This window comes from Epinephelus fuscoguttatus, linkage group LG2 (assembly GCF_011397635.1).
Source record: "Epinephelus fuscoguttatus linkage group LG2, E.fuscoguttatus.final_Chr_v1".
In the NCBI taxonomy this organism is placed as follows: Eukaryota; Metazoa; Chordata; class Actinopteri; order Perciformes; family Serranidae; genus Epinephelus; species Epinephelus fuscoguttatus.
The window spans coordinates 1,392,624-1,406,300 of NC_064753.1; the positions used below are offsets into that span (position 1 = coordinate 1,392,624).

The 13,677-nt window shown below is 41.2% G+C and overlaps 1 protein-coding gene across 1 annotated transcript in view; it reads left to right on the plus strand.

Moving 5' to 3' along the window:
* Positions 1 to 1,103: 1,103 nt before the first annotated feature.
* The window catches only part of iqgap1 (IQ motif containing GTPase activating protein 1), a 144,958-nt gene continuing 132,384 nt past the window's right edge, over positions 1,104 to 13,677 (plus strand). Inside the window, exons 1-2 of the mRNA XM_049602676.1 lie at positions 1,104 to 1,383; positions 2,646 to 2,748. Of these exons, the coding sequence (XP_049458633.1) occupies positions 1,338 to 1,383; positions 2,646 to 2,748 (149 nt within the window). The 5' untranslated portion in view covers positions 1,104 to 1,337. The remainder of the gene's footprint in view (positions 1,384 to 2,645; positions 2,749 to 13,677) is intronic.

The following is a 13,677-nucleotide window of genomic DNA, read 5'->3' on the forward strand; positions in this document are numbered from 1 at the left end:
ATGCCAGACCAGAGATGCAAGCCTACTCAGTTGAGTGGGCGGGGTCTATGGTCTGGAACCAGGCTAGGAGATGCAAGAAATGGAAGAATTTTCTCTTTGCATTTTTTATTCCCTTATGATAACAAAAATCAGTGTTTCTTTTTTCTTTTAATGGACCCCTATAGTTTTTTTTTTTTTTTTTAAATATATCATAACATACCTAAACCGAATGGTAGAGATAGCTCGATCAGATTGAATTAAATTCAACACATTTTTCATTACAACATAGTCACTCAAACTGTGCACTATCAAATGGTTGAGCAGGACATTAAAGGGTGAAGGACCTGTAGTGCCATCCCGAGGTGAGAAAGGTGAAAAGGTGGTGACCTGGGTGAGACGCGTCTCTAATGATGTTTGTGGCCTGACAAAGACATCAGGCTCTGTAAATGTCCTCTAGTGATGGTAGCTGAGTGCCAGTGATATGTTCTGCTGACTTCAGGAGTATGCGAAGAGCTTTCCTGAAATTATAATTTGGACAGCCCTCTGAGGCATGATATGTTATATGGCTATAATGAACTTTGACTTGACTAATCTGTAGAGCACTTTGGGTAGCCTTTTGGTATGAAATGTGCTCTAGAAATAAATTTGCCTTTGCCTTTCCTGTCTTCTGCAGTGCAGCTGACAAGGCACATCAGTATGCTGTCAGTGAAAATGGTTTCAATAGAGCAGTGACAAAAAGGCAGAAGCTGCTGCTGGGACAGATTGGCTCTTCTGTTGGCTGTCCTCCAGGTTTGGCTTTAAAACAAATGAAAACTAAATGTTCCAGCTGTTGATTTGGAAGTCAGGCCCTCTCCATCACATACTAAACTACACAGACATTTCCAAATGATCATGTATGATATTTTTCATTCATTGGGCTGGTGTATGTTTGGAAACAGAATCATAAATCCTGAACACTTATTCGCCTTAAACAAGTTCTCATTTCACTGTGAACTTAGCGGCCCCTGAAGGTCCGCAGCCCACAGTTTGAAAACCTTACACGGACAGCAGGGGGCGCTGCGCCAGCAGGTTGACCGCCTGGAGGCTGCGTAGCTCTGTTTCCTGAAACGAAGACTTCAGGATTAGGAAGAACACACCCAGACCCAGTGACATCAGTGGGGTGTGAAGAGGAAGAAAAAAGTCTCAACTGTGCAGAAGAGGAACAAGAGGGCCGAAAGGTCCTACCCGGGTTTCTGTCGCTGTTGATTGTTTGTTTTAGCTCCGGATTATTCGGAAACCAAACGCCCCAAACTGTGCGTAAAGTTTTGACCGAAGCGAACCGCTGGAGCGCAGAGAGTCGTGTTTCTCAAGAGAGGAGGATGTCAACTTCTGACGAGACAGACGGGCTCCGGCCGAGATATGGCTGTAAGTTCACACTCGTTTTTGCTCACCTTGAGATGCCAGGCAGGCAGCTTCTCCTCACTTCACAGCTCCGGATCACTGCTCAGCTTCTGCTTCATGCAAACGCCCACAAACTTCAGCAATGTCTCATTTTTTCGTACAAAGCGCTCCCAGTCAGATATGGTTTGATTTCTGACAGCATGGTCTCAGCTTAATTATGACTTCCGCGTTTTTATAATAGGCTAATGCATGGCAGAACAGGGCGGAAGGGAGGCCTGCTTTCAGAGTTCACTGAACTTTTTCTACGTTAGTTTTTACACTCAAGTTACGACCTAGTTGTGCCAAATATTTAAAACAGGACAGAATATTCCAATTGTAGACAATCTATGCAAGTTTTGGGATTCAGGGGTGTAGAATTGCTCAATAACCACCGCCCATCGATTACTTACAGAGTGGATTTCTAAATCTGCGGAAGCAAACTGCAGAAAATGTGTGAATCAATTCTCCATCCTTCATTCTGCACAATAAAAATGAACTTTATTAATCAATATAGAAAACAAGAAGTAGCTTGTTTAGCTGGCATATCCTAATATTTCATTTGTGAATACTTCTCCGTGGTGAAACTAACTTAGAAACTGGTGGTGAAGAGGACATTCATCATGTTTTTACAGTCTCAGTTTTTGTCGAGATCAGGATTTACCTGTAGAAGGTGATGTCTGTGATCCCACTCAAGTTGAACTCTCCCACTCAAATGTGACAGGAGAAGACAATGGGGCCTCTTTGTTTTGGGCGCCCTCCTGTCCCCCATCCCCCTCTCAAGAATTTAGGAGAAAACTTAAGTGGGGAACATTTCTTTGCAGGCGGAATCATGGCTCCACTCTGGGAAATCTCCCAGGAATTGCCCCATATAACCTCCACCGCATTGTTTTTGTTTTCAGTGTATGAATAAGCATTCTATTTACAGACAAAGGCATGCCCTCATCATATAGTCCGACAGCCCTGAGTCCCACTGAGCTTATGTGTAAACACAGATGACTAGTGAATGAGGCTAGTTTAAAATACCTCAGTGTTTAGAGCTTTGAAGAGGACAAGGAGCTGGTTATGCAACCAGGAACAACTTCATAAACACAAATGTTCATAAATCCATCATTAATAATAATTCTCTCTGCTCTTTTTGTGTAAATTTAGCAAGAGACCCAGCTCTTTATTGCCATACTTTTCAGAGTGATTAGATTCATTTCTGCAGCTGTATTTAATTGCCATATTGTGGATGTTTCTGGCTCCAGCTGTCCTGGATGGCGTGGAGCGGCTCACAGCAGAGGAGATGGATGAGCGGCGGCAGCAGAACATGGCCTATGAGTACCTGTGTCACCTGGAGGAAGCCAAAAGGTAAGAGCTGGAAGATGGTTCATTGCGAGCTGGCTGAACCTCTGCAGGCCACTAACACAGAGGGAAGAGCCTATGGTGACAGCAATTCTGATTCAACTCTGATTCATGTCACACACTGTCTTACACATTGGGGTTCAGGGTTTATTCAATTCAAAAGAAAGGTATAGTGAAAGTAATACAGAGCTGCCATCAGACTCCAGTGGATGATGCAAAACACATCATCCAGTGGAGCTACTGGCTGTCGGGCTGTTGCTTGAACTACAGACTGTACTTCCACATCTTTGTATTTCCTGCCACACATGCAACCACAGACACAAAGAGTACAAAAATGGATTAAGAGATAGGCAATCTAACAGACCAACACGTATCAACTTGAGGTCCACGTCATTATCTGTTGCTTCAATAATCAATTAATGGACTGATCACTTCAACTCTTGCTGTCATGCTTTGGTAACTGATTACATAACATGATCACCATGACAAACTGGCATCAACATTTGGGAGTTTAGTCCATTCAGACATGTTTTTACTATTCAGTTCAGTGCAGTGGACACTAGTTTGATTGTTTGATCTCCACTCACTCACTTGGAAATTTTCACATTGTAGTTCTTGTTGATAGACATGTTGAGTCTCCATTCTTTGTCCATGTGTCAGCTGTGTATGTAGCACAGAGCACTGACAGGTGTGACAGGTAAAGTGTCTGGTCACACTCATGATTTGTTTTATATATTCTCTGATCTAATAGTTTTCCAATCAAAAATCAGGCAAATTTTAGATACACATACAGTAAGTTTTTAGTTTGATATATTGGTATCGGCACTAATACTGACCTTGTTAAGGTCATGATGTGACTGATCCACAGTAAATACAGTGTCTTTGTAAGTGTAATTTAAAAAAACAAACAAACATGTTTTCTCTATCACTTACATTCATCCAGGCACAGGAGGCATTTTGTCAATAAAATCAAGGGTGAAGATTAGGGATTGGAATTGATAAGATTTTATTGATATCAATGCCATTTTCGATTCTGCTTATTGATCCGATTCTTTATCGATTCCCTTATCAATTCCTCCTGTGAATTCTCTGTGTAGAAAAAAAAGACCTTACAGGTTTTCAGTGCCAACAACACAAATTTAGATAAGTGCTTAGAGATAAGTGCTTGTGTAAGTAAACAAATATGAAATTGGCCCACAGCTATCATCTAAAATGGAACAAATGAAAGAATATTTGTACAGCATTTATTTTCATCTACGTCAAATGACGTTACAGAATCTGTCATTGAATGTGTTGTGCTATCGTTAACATGGGACAGGATATACGTACTGTCACTGGCACTGCTCTGCTGAGACTTTGCTGCAGCTGCACTTAATGCCATGTGACATGTGACGACAAATTTACTGAACAGCTTTACTGAAGGGGGAGTCATGTCCCCCCTGTCCCCCCCGGGATTTCCACCCCTGCTTGTGAGTAAAACATATGAGGAGAGGAGAGGGCTCTGTCTTATCTCTTCATAAACTAAAGTTCTATTATTTTGCGTGACGGATGCATCATATAATAACACAAGAATATACTATTTATCGTGTTATACGGTGAAACATTTCACCTTATAATTTAATGACTTATATTGTTTACATCACGGCATGTCATTTCTGTCTCTACATGCCTTACAGTCCTCCTCTGCTCTCTATATCGTGCATGGCAGAGTTCGGCCCCGATGCCCGATGTGCACAGACACACACGCAGACATGTGCTTGCGCGCATGCACACACACACACACACAAACACACACACACACACACACACACACACACACACACAAACAAACATGTGCGTGCACACACAAACACACAGACACAGGTGAGCACACTAGAGCGTGGCTCGGGCCACATTTTCCTGAGTCCGAGACATCTATAACCTAGCCCGGCCTAAACCCGCAGCACTGTACACACAGTCTATGGAGCCAAGCCTGTGTTGCGTTCAGGCGTTGTCACATAAATAACAAATTCCAGCACTTGAATAGGCTGTTTATTCTTTATTCCACTAAATTAGATATCTTTGTTGGTCAGTCATTAAAACGGAAGCGAGTTTTACGCGCATCACATGGCAATTTAAACGTGCATGCTTAATTTAATTAGGGCAAGCCACATGTCGCAAGTGTGCATCACAATGGCGATGCTTAAAAGATATATCGTTCAGGCCTAGTTGGTGGTTTTTCCGCCCTTGCATGTAATTACGGTGCTGCATAAATTGCATGTCACGCTGTTAGTCTTTTTTGGTGAACTCTTTTGGTTGACCGTTTCTGTCTCTCCACCATTACGTCTTCTTTGTTGTTGAACGTGCTGCTGACAGACGAGTGTGATGTGCGTCATCGATGTAAAGATTCAGCGTAATGAAAAGAATCGATAAGGGAATTGTTAAGCATAAAGGCTAATGATGTCGATGAATTGAACCAGTTGGAACTGGTTCTTAACAGGAAACAGGAACAGCCGATATAGAGCTTTAGAAAATTATATAAAACATAACTTTATATGTAGCACACTTTAGCCAAACATCTCATCTGCTGTCATGTCATTAATGAAGAAATAGTTGAGGTCTGTCTGTTATGTGCATCTTTGTGTGTGTGTGTGTGCGTGTGTGTGTGTGTTGGTGGTGGTTGCCTGAGCGCGTTACAGCTGGTGTATGTTTGCTGTTAGTGACTCTAAAGTCAACCCCACTGCAGGCTTGCAAGTTCAAAAGAGGAAGGATTGTGTGAGACAGGAAGTGACTCAGTCTCTGTTGATTTTAGTATTTCCCTCTGTTGCCACAGAAACCCAAAGTTGTCATAGCAACAGGTTCCGGTGTGAGTGCTGGAGTCTGTGCTGCTGTGATAGTGTACACTCTTGTATTTGTGGTGTGGCGTGGCGCATTTTTCTGCTGGGGGGGCCCACTGCCATTAGGGAGTACCATTGCCATTGGGAGTGGGGCGTAGGGCAGCAAGTGGCATCTATAGCATGTATGTTAATGTTGGAATATTTCACAGAAAATGACATGACTCTGCTTTTCCTTCCTTGACCCACAATATCACTGGTGTCAGACAGTGTTGTGACAGGGTTTCACACCAGCCATTAGCATGTCAGGGTGGAATTGTTCAGAGGAAGAGTTTGCAATTGTTTTTGTGTTTGTTGACCAAATGTGGTCTTCTACTCAATCCAGTTTGATTTACATATTAAAAAGTTTCATATCTGTCTACTGGCACATTAAAGATTTCACTATGTTTTGACTGGCTAATGGCTTATGAGCTAGGTCCTTTTGACTAATAAGTAGGTAAGTAGTAGTGTATGTTTGAGACTGAAGGTGAGCCACTGTATCTTCTTTTTAAAACATTACTGCTTGATTATGTTCTTAATTAAACCCTTTGTGTGCCCTTGATAAATGAATGGTAGTGGGTTGTACCACCCACACAGACCTGTTTCTTTCCTTAAAATACATTTCCAGCAGAGTATAGCTGCTAATTGCAAGTGATCCAGGATTTGTTTCCAAGTGAACTGATGAATCTGTTATTAAAACACACTTTATTAGTCAGTAAAGGTGTCACCAAATACAGATACATTCAGCACTGAATGTCAAGGTACTTAAAGGGATAGTTCAGATAGCTTGAAGTGTGGTTATATGGGGTACTTATACATCAACAGTATGTTACATACAGTAGATGCAGCGGAGATGTCACAGTAGATGTCACCTTCAGTTTGGAGAAACAGGCTGGAGTCTGATATGGAAGCTAAGCAATGAACTGCTGTAGAGGGGTCAGCAACAAAACGTAATTTAGCCACCTAAAAAAAGTACCACCTGAAAAGATCAATATCAGCTTAAATGTAAGATATATTGAGAGTATTTTTACTGCTTTACCTTTCTGTCATACAGCCGGTTCCATCTGGGAAACCATTAACGGCTTCAGTTTACCATCTCTGCTCTTGTCAAAGCCACCGAGCCTTATTGACAAAAACAGTAATTTTAGCTTGCTAATCACAGGAGCTGCTGGTCTACTACCGCTGCCTCAATCAGTTTGTTTGTCTCATGGTGTGACTTTGGTGAATCCGAACTAACCTTTTTCGAACCCCAAAGTCACACAATAACATAAAATAACTAAGTGGTTATTGCAGTAGTAGACTTAGGGATGCTAAGTCACTGTCCCAATGAAGTCTGGCCTTGAGGAGGACACTACATGTGTTTACCTGGAGCCATGTATTCCTTTTGCATTCGGGTTGGAAGCCCTACCTGAATAGAAATGCTCCTTATAAACACCTCAACCCAAATGAAAACAGCCAACCTGAAAGAAAATCTAATCGGGTACACAGGGGTGGAATATTCCTTTTCCGAACCCGAATGGAAGAATTTTTTTGTCTTGTATACACCTCCTACCCAATTCCAGCCATTCCGTTCTTTCTGTGCATGCTCATTTCCTTGCCCTTCTGGTGTGATGACGTATACAGCGTGCATATCAACAGGCTGAGATAGAGCAGTCGGACTTGTTGCACTCACCGGTTTCCATTTGCCACAGCATGGTCCTCTATCTCCCTTCTTCGACTTTCTACCTCTCTTCTCCTCAACAAACGAAGTATTAGCAGAACAAGGTTGTTGTCGTACTGCTGCTTCAAGAATTAAGCAAAACAAGCCTGAAAAAGGAACTAAGAACGGCGTCGTCAAGCATCTTGTTATCTGGAGCGAGGACTACAGTGTTTTCTTCCGGTACACATAACATCCGCCCTGTCCCCTATCCAATCAGAAACCTTCTCTGCCCCAAACCTTGCACAGACCCAAATAAAGGCGATTAAACTGATCTCCCATGTGAACCCTCATTCGGAATGAATATTTCCCATGTAAACTACCTGGTGAAACTTTAATTCCGAATGATTTCTTTCAGATCTATTTCATTCTGAATGAGAAGCCATCATGTAACTGCACCTAATGTAACGGCTTCATTTTTGTGATGGAAAATACTGTCTGACGGAAAGATAAAGCAGTGAAAATACTCTCAATGTAGGGTACACTTAAATTGATTTTGAAATTTATTTATTTTTTGGTGGGGCTTTTTTTTAGGTGGCTAAAATATGTTTTTTGCTGACCCCTCCTATGCAGTAGGTTGCTTAGCTTCCATGTCAGACTCCAGCCTGCTTCTCCAAACTGAGGGCATGCCAACTGCCATCTACTGTATATAATATACTGTCTATTAGGGGTGGGAATCACCAGAGGTTCCATGATATGATATTAGGGTTAGGGGTTAGGGTTAGTTAAAGGGTGCACCCAAAAATTAAAATTCAGGCTGTCCCCTGTTGGAACATTGTGTGCGCACAGCCCTTCACCACCTGGATCCTAAAATAAACACCTGTTTTATTACATAATCATGCTTCCGTGTTGCGCCATTCAAATTAACAAGAATTGCGGTTTAATACTCTTAATTACAGCCCTCCATTCTGAACCCCCCCCACCCCCCGTGCTTTCAGAAAATAGTCCCACTGTGTTTGCAGGGCATATCAGGCTGTATGATTATGCACAAAGATTGGTTAATGCATTGGAGCAATTTTATACAATTGTGGACATTTAACATGATAAACTAATTTCAATTCTACATGGTCATTTGCTTAGAGGATTCAGCTGAAGCACAATGAGTGTTATATGTCATTAAGATGAAGTATTTGCTTGTTTTGTGGTTAATTATGCACATGATCCGTTTGACCCCATCATGCGATCCGTTCGTCCCTGCAGAGAGGGTTATATTGTTCCTTAAATGGCTTGATTTAGTTATCAAAGTTTCATTTTCATAACAAAACATTCTAGTTGTCTTATAACTGCATGTTATTATAAAATAACTTCAAATCAAATCCTTAATCATTGATAAGTGTGCATGCTTCCCCCGCCCCTCCCAACAAACCCCTCGACGTCCATGGACATAAGACTAAAATATCCACAAGTGTTTTACAGTAATTGTTCTACCTGGAGATGATGTACGAGCTCACAGAGACCAGTGTGTACTGGACTGGACAGCAGCCAGCAGTCATCTAGTGGTCGCACTGTATAGATTTATTAGGCTATATTATAATTCATTATTCGTTATTAGTGATGATCATTTTAGATGTTGTTTACTGTTTATAGCCTGTACTATTTACGTCAGCATATAATTTGTATTCACAAAATACAGTTTGATATTCAAGCGGATGCGCTGGAAAACTTGGCAGAGAGCCAATGCTGCCTGGCTGCGTTGTAACGTAACAGTGACCTGTCTGAGCTTCCAGCGTGGGAAATAATTGTATGTCGAGCGCACGTTTTAGTATCTCGTGCGCTCGAGTTAGTATCTTGTGCGCACGAGATGATGATGTAAGATATATATGTAAGATATTACCACATAGAAATATCGCATTACTATGCTGTGTGATGGAAATTTTATCCGGTTACATGTATAGTCTTATATCATAAAGACAAGATGGCATGTGCAATGTCAGAGCACAGGCCGTGACTTACGACCAGAAGAGGCCGTGACTGTTACGAAGAAGTCTTCTCTCCCTTCATGTCATCTGCTAGACATAATTTCAGTGCTCACATAGAGATAAGGTGGGAGAGCCTCTCGTGATGGTATGTTTTTAATTGTTATCTTAAACAGACACTTGACCTGTACTTCACACCCCAGTTAGATAACATGCTGTATAAATATGATGCTCTGAGAAATGTTCAGGGCTCACTCTCTCAGCCTTTTCACTTGACTGTTTAGTGTGTGCCCGGGTTGCAACTGTTGCTAGATTAAACTTTACAGAAAGGCAATGTTTGACTCTGAGTGTTCTTTATTCGGAAAAGTAATTTTCCATTACAGCTGTATCAGATTTTTCCCCTACCCCCACTGTCTATGGGTAAGTACCTCATACAACCCCACTTCAAAAAAAATCTGAACATTCCTTTGAAAGTCAATCTTGTTGCTTGTGTTGAGCTGCAAATCCACACTGCGAGCCTCCTGTTTGGCCACTGAGGTCCTGGAGCCATCTGTTGTTTTCATCAGGCCGAGTTTCAGGCAAACAGAGCTCCGTGTGGGGAACACCTGAGCCTGCAGGGGAACGCTGGAATGCTGGGAGTGTATGCTGATGCTGAGTGGTATGATGGGAATGCTTCTGACAGGTGCACAGAGCAGGGTGTGAGATGGCTGCAGGAACGCATTGTGGCTCTGTCACTCTTATAACACTACTGCTGTCAGGTGTGTGTTTGAGCCTAGAAGGCCAGTATATGGATTTGGGTACAGCCTGAACTTTCTCTCAGCAGAAATGCAAACTATGTGTTATCACTCTTATTTTCATGTTCCCATCAAATGCAGAGGAGCAGTCTGAAGCTGACGTGACCTCTTTGTGCAGTATCATGCTATATTTGAATGTTCAGCGACCTGTGCAGCTCTCTTGGCTTTTCAAACAGTACATGCTGTGTGTTTGATGCTGCGTGCTAAGCTTGGCTCAAAGGCTACAACTGTGGCTGTTTTCTTTATCATTTAATCTGCAATTATTTTTAGATTGCTTTATAATTTAGTTTTAGCTATATTGCCTTTGAATTGCAGGTTTTGTCCAACCAGCAGTCCAAAACACACAGACACTTAATTTACAAAGATGTTAAACTGAAAAAGCTGCAGACTGTCACATTGATGAAGCTGGAATCAGGATTTTTGCATGGTAAATGAGTTATCGATTATCAGAAATTGCCTACCAACTAATCTAATCTAATGTAATTTCTTGAAGATAAATTGAAGGCCTTATTGATGCTCACTCTCCACATTTCTTTCTCTGTATATTCAACTGTCTTTCTTTCCTTATCTCACTCTTTGGTTGGCTGCTGCAGTCTCCCTGGGAATGCAGTTAGACATGTTTTCTGTACGATACTTCTGTTTATTGATCAATGCATGGTGCAAACTGCACATTCATCCCTCCTCACATCTGAGTGTACATCAAACCATTTCAGGTAGTTTCACTATAGATTTGCTGACAATGAATGATACACATAACGTTTGAAGTCAGGATGTCATGACTGCTGCAGCACCTCTATCACATGTCCTCCACATTGGCCTCTTCCTCTTTTCCTGTTCTGGGTGCAGTGAAGTAAAGCTGGTTGTAAAACACTCACTATCTCATATTTTCAGCAGTTAACATAGTTTTTTCTGGGGGTAGCAGAATGGTTTTGATTCCACAGGTGAACTAAATTCCTCTCAGATCTGACAGCAGAGTGAAAGTGAAGTGGAGGAGAGGAGAGGGTTTCTGTGATGGTACAGTGGAGTGAAATTGATATTTCAGCTTGATATTGATCTGTTATATATTATTGAATATCAGCAGTAGAAATAACTAACTTTCCCAACATCCTCTGCTGCAGAGGCAAGGCAAGGCAAGGCAATTTTATTTATATAGCATCATTCATACACAAGGCAATTCAATGTGCTTTACAAGGGAAATATGTTAAGATAAAACATTAAAGGAACAATAGATCATTAAAAACAAAAGCTAAAAGCAAGAAAAACAGTGCAGAAAATGCATTTAAAAAACAAACATAAAGCAAAAGCAACAGCAGACAAATATAAAAACAATAGCTACAGATTATCCTAACAATAAGTTACATATCTAGTTCACTGGTAAGCTGCAGTAAATAGTAATGTTTTAAGCCCTGATTTAAATGAGCTGACAGTTTCAGCCGACCTCAGATATTCTGGAAGTTTGTTCCACAGGCGGGGAGCATAGAAACTAAAGACTGCTTCACCTTGTTTGGTTTTGATCCTGGGAACACTGAGTAAACCTGTTCCAGATGATCTGAGGGGTCTGGATGCTTCATAACGTACAAGTAAATCAGAGATGTATTTAGGCCCGAGACCATTTAGTGCTTTATAGACAAGTAACAAGATTTTAAAGTCTATCCTTTGACACACAGGAAGCCAGTGCAGCGATTTAAGCACTGGTGTAATGTGCTCCACTCTCTTGGTGTTGGTGAGGACTCTGGCAGCAGCGTTCTGGACGAGCTGCAGTTGTCTGATTGATTTTTTACTCAGGCCTGTGAAGACACCGTTACAATAGTCCAGCCTGCTGAAAATGAAAGCATGAACAAGTTTTTCTGTATCTGGTTTAGACAGAAATTCTTTTATTCTTGCTATGTTTTTAAGGTGGTAGTAGGCTGATTTAGTAATTGTCTTAATGTGACTATTGAAATTTAGGTCTGAGTCCAGAACTACACCAAGATTTCTGGCTTGATTTGTAGGTTTTAGTGTCATGGCGTCAAGGTGAGTACTGACTATTGATCTTTGTTCTTTGGGGCCAAAAACAACTATCTCAGTTTTTTCTGTGTTTAGTTGTAGAAAATTCTGGCACATCCACGTATTGATTTCATCAATGCACTGATTTGGCAGATGTAGGGGACTGTAGTCATCTGGTGACACTGTTATGTAAAGTTGTGTGTCATCTGCATAAGTATGGTAGGAGATGTTATGATATTCCATAATCTGAGCAAGAGGGAGCATATAGATGTTGAACAGAAGAGGCCCAAGAATGGACCCTTGAGGAACTCCACATGTAATCTTTGTTCGCACAGATTCATAATTGCCAAGTGACACAAAGAAATCCCTGTCTTGTAAATAAGATTTAAACCAATTTAGCACAGTGCCAGAAAGTCCCACAAACTTTTCTAGTCTGTTGAGCAGTATCTTATGGTCAACTGTGTCGAATGCAGCACTGAGGTCCAGTAATACCAGAACCGAAATCTTTGATGCATCACTGCTCAGATGAATGTCATTTAAAACTTTTACAAGTGCAGTCTCAGTGCTGTGATGTGCTCGAAATCCAGACTGAAAGGCATCAAAGATATTGTTTTGCTCCAAGAAGGTGTTAAGTTGCTGAAAAACAACCTTTTCAATGATCTTTCCTAAAAATGGTAGGTTTGATATGGGCCTGTAGTTATTTATTACTGAGGCATCCAGATTAGGCTTTTTTAAGAGAGGTTTAATGACTGCAGTCTTCAGGGCCGTTGGAAAAAGGCCTGACTGAAGAGAACAGTTGACTATCTGTAGTATATCTGATGCTATGCAGTTAAAAACATCTTTAAAAAAGCTTGTAGGCAGAGTGTCAAGGCAGCAGGTAGTGGACCTAAGGTTTCTAACTATGTCTGTCAAAGTAGCATAATTTAATGGGTGAAAAAGTGTCAAATTAACTGGAGTAGTCTTATGAGGCACAGGTGAAATAGCCACTGTGTCGGAGTTACAGACTGTCTGTCTTATCTTTGAAATCTTGTCTGTGAAAAAAGAAGCAAAGTCATTGCATGCCTTGGTGGATAGCAGTTCCGGAGGGACTGACACTGATGGGTTTGTCAGTCTGTCAACAACAGTAAATAAAGTCTGTGCATTGTTGTTATTTTTGTTGATAATCTCAGAGAAAAAGGACTGCCGCACCCTTTTTAGCTCCAAGTTATAGATGTGCAGACTTTCCTTATAGATGTCATAATGAACCTGGAGTTTGGTTTTTCGCCACCTGCGTTCTGCTTTTCTACATTCTCTTTTTTGAGCTTTTACCTGTGTGGTGTTCCTCCATGGTGGTTTTTTCTTACCAGAGACAACTTTGACCTTCATGGGGGCAATATTGTCCATAATATTCATAGCTTTAGAGCTGAAACTATGAACCAGATCATTGACAGAGACTGAGGGCAGAGCTGGTGTGGGTATAAAATCCTGGGTGAATAGTGTACAGGTGTTTTCATTGATATAGCGTTTTCTGATTACCCTGTTGTACTTTTACTGGTGTCAGCGGAGATGGCCATTTTAAAGAAAACACAGTAATGATCAGAAAAGGCAACATCAGTCACCACAACCTCAGAAATGTTGAGCCCTTTGGAGATAATTAGATCTAAAATATGTCCCTTGTTGTGCGTTGGCTCTGTTACATGCTGGGAAAGTTC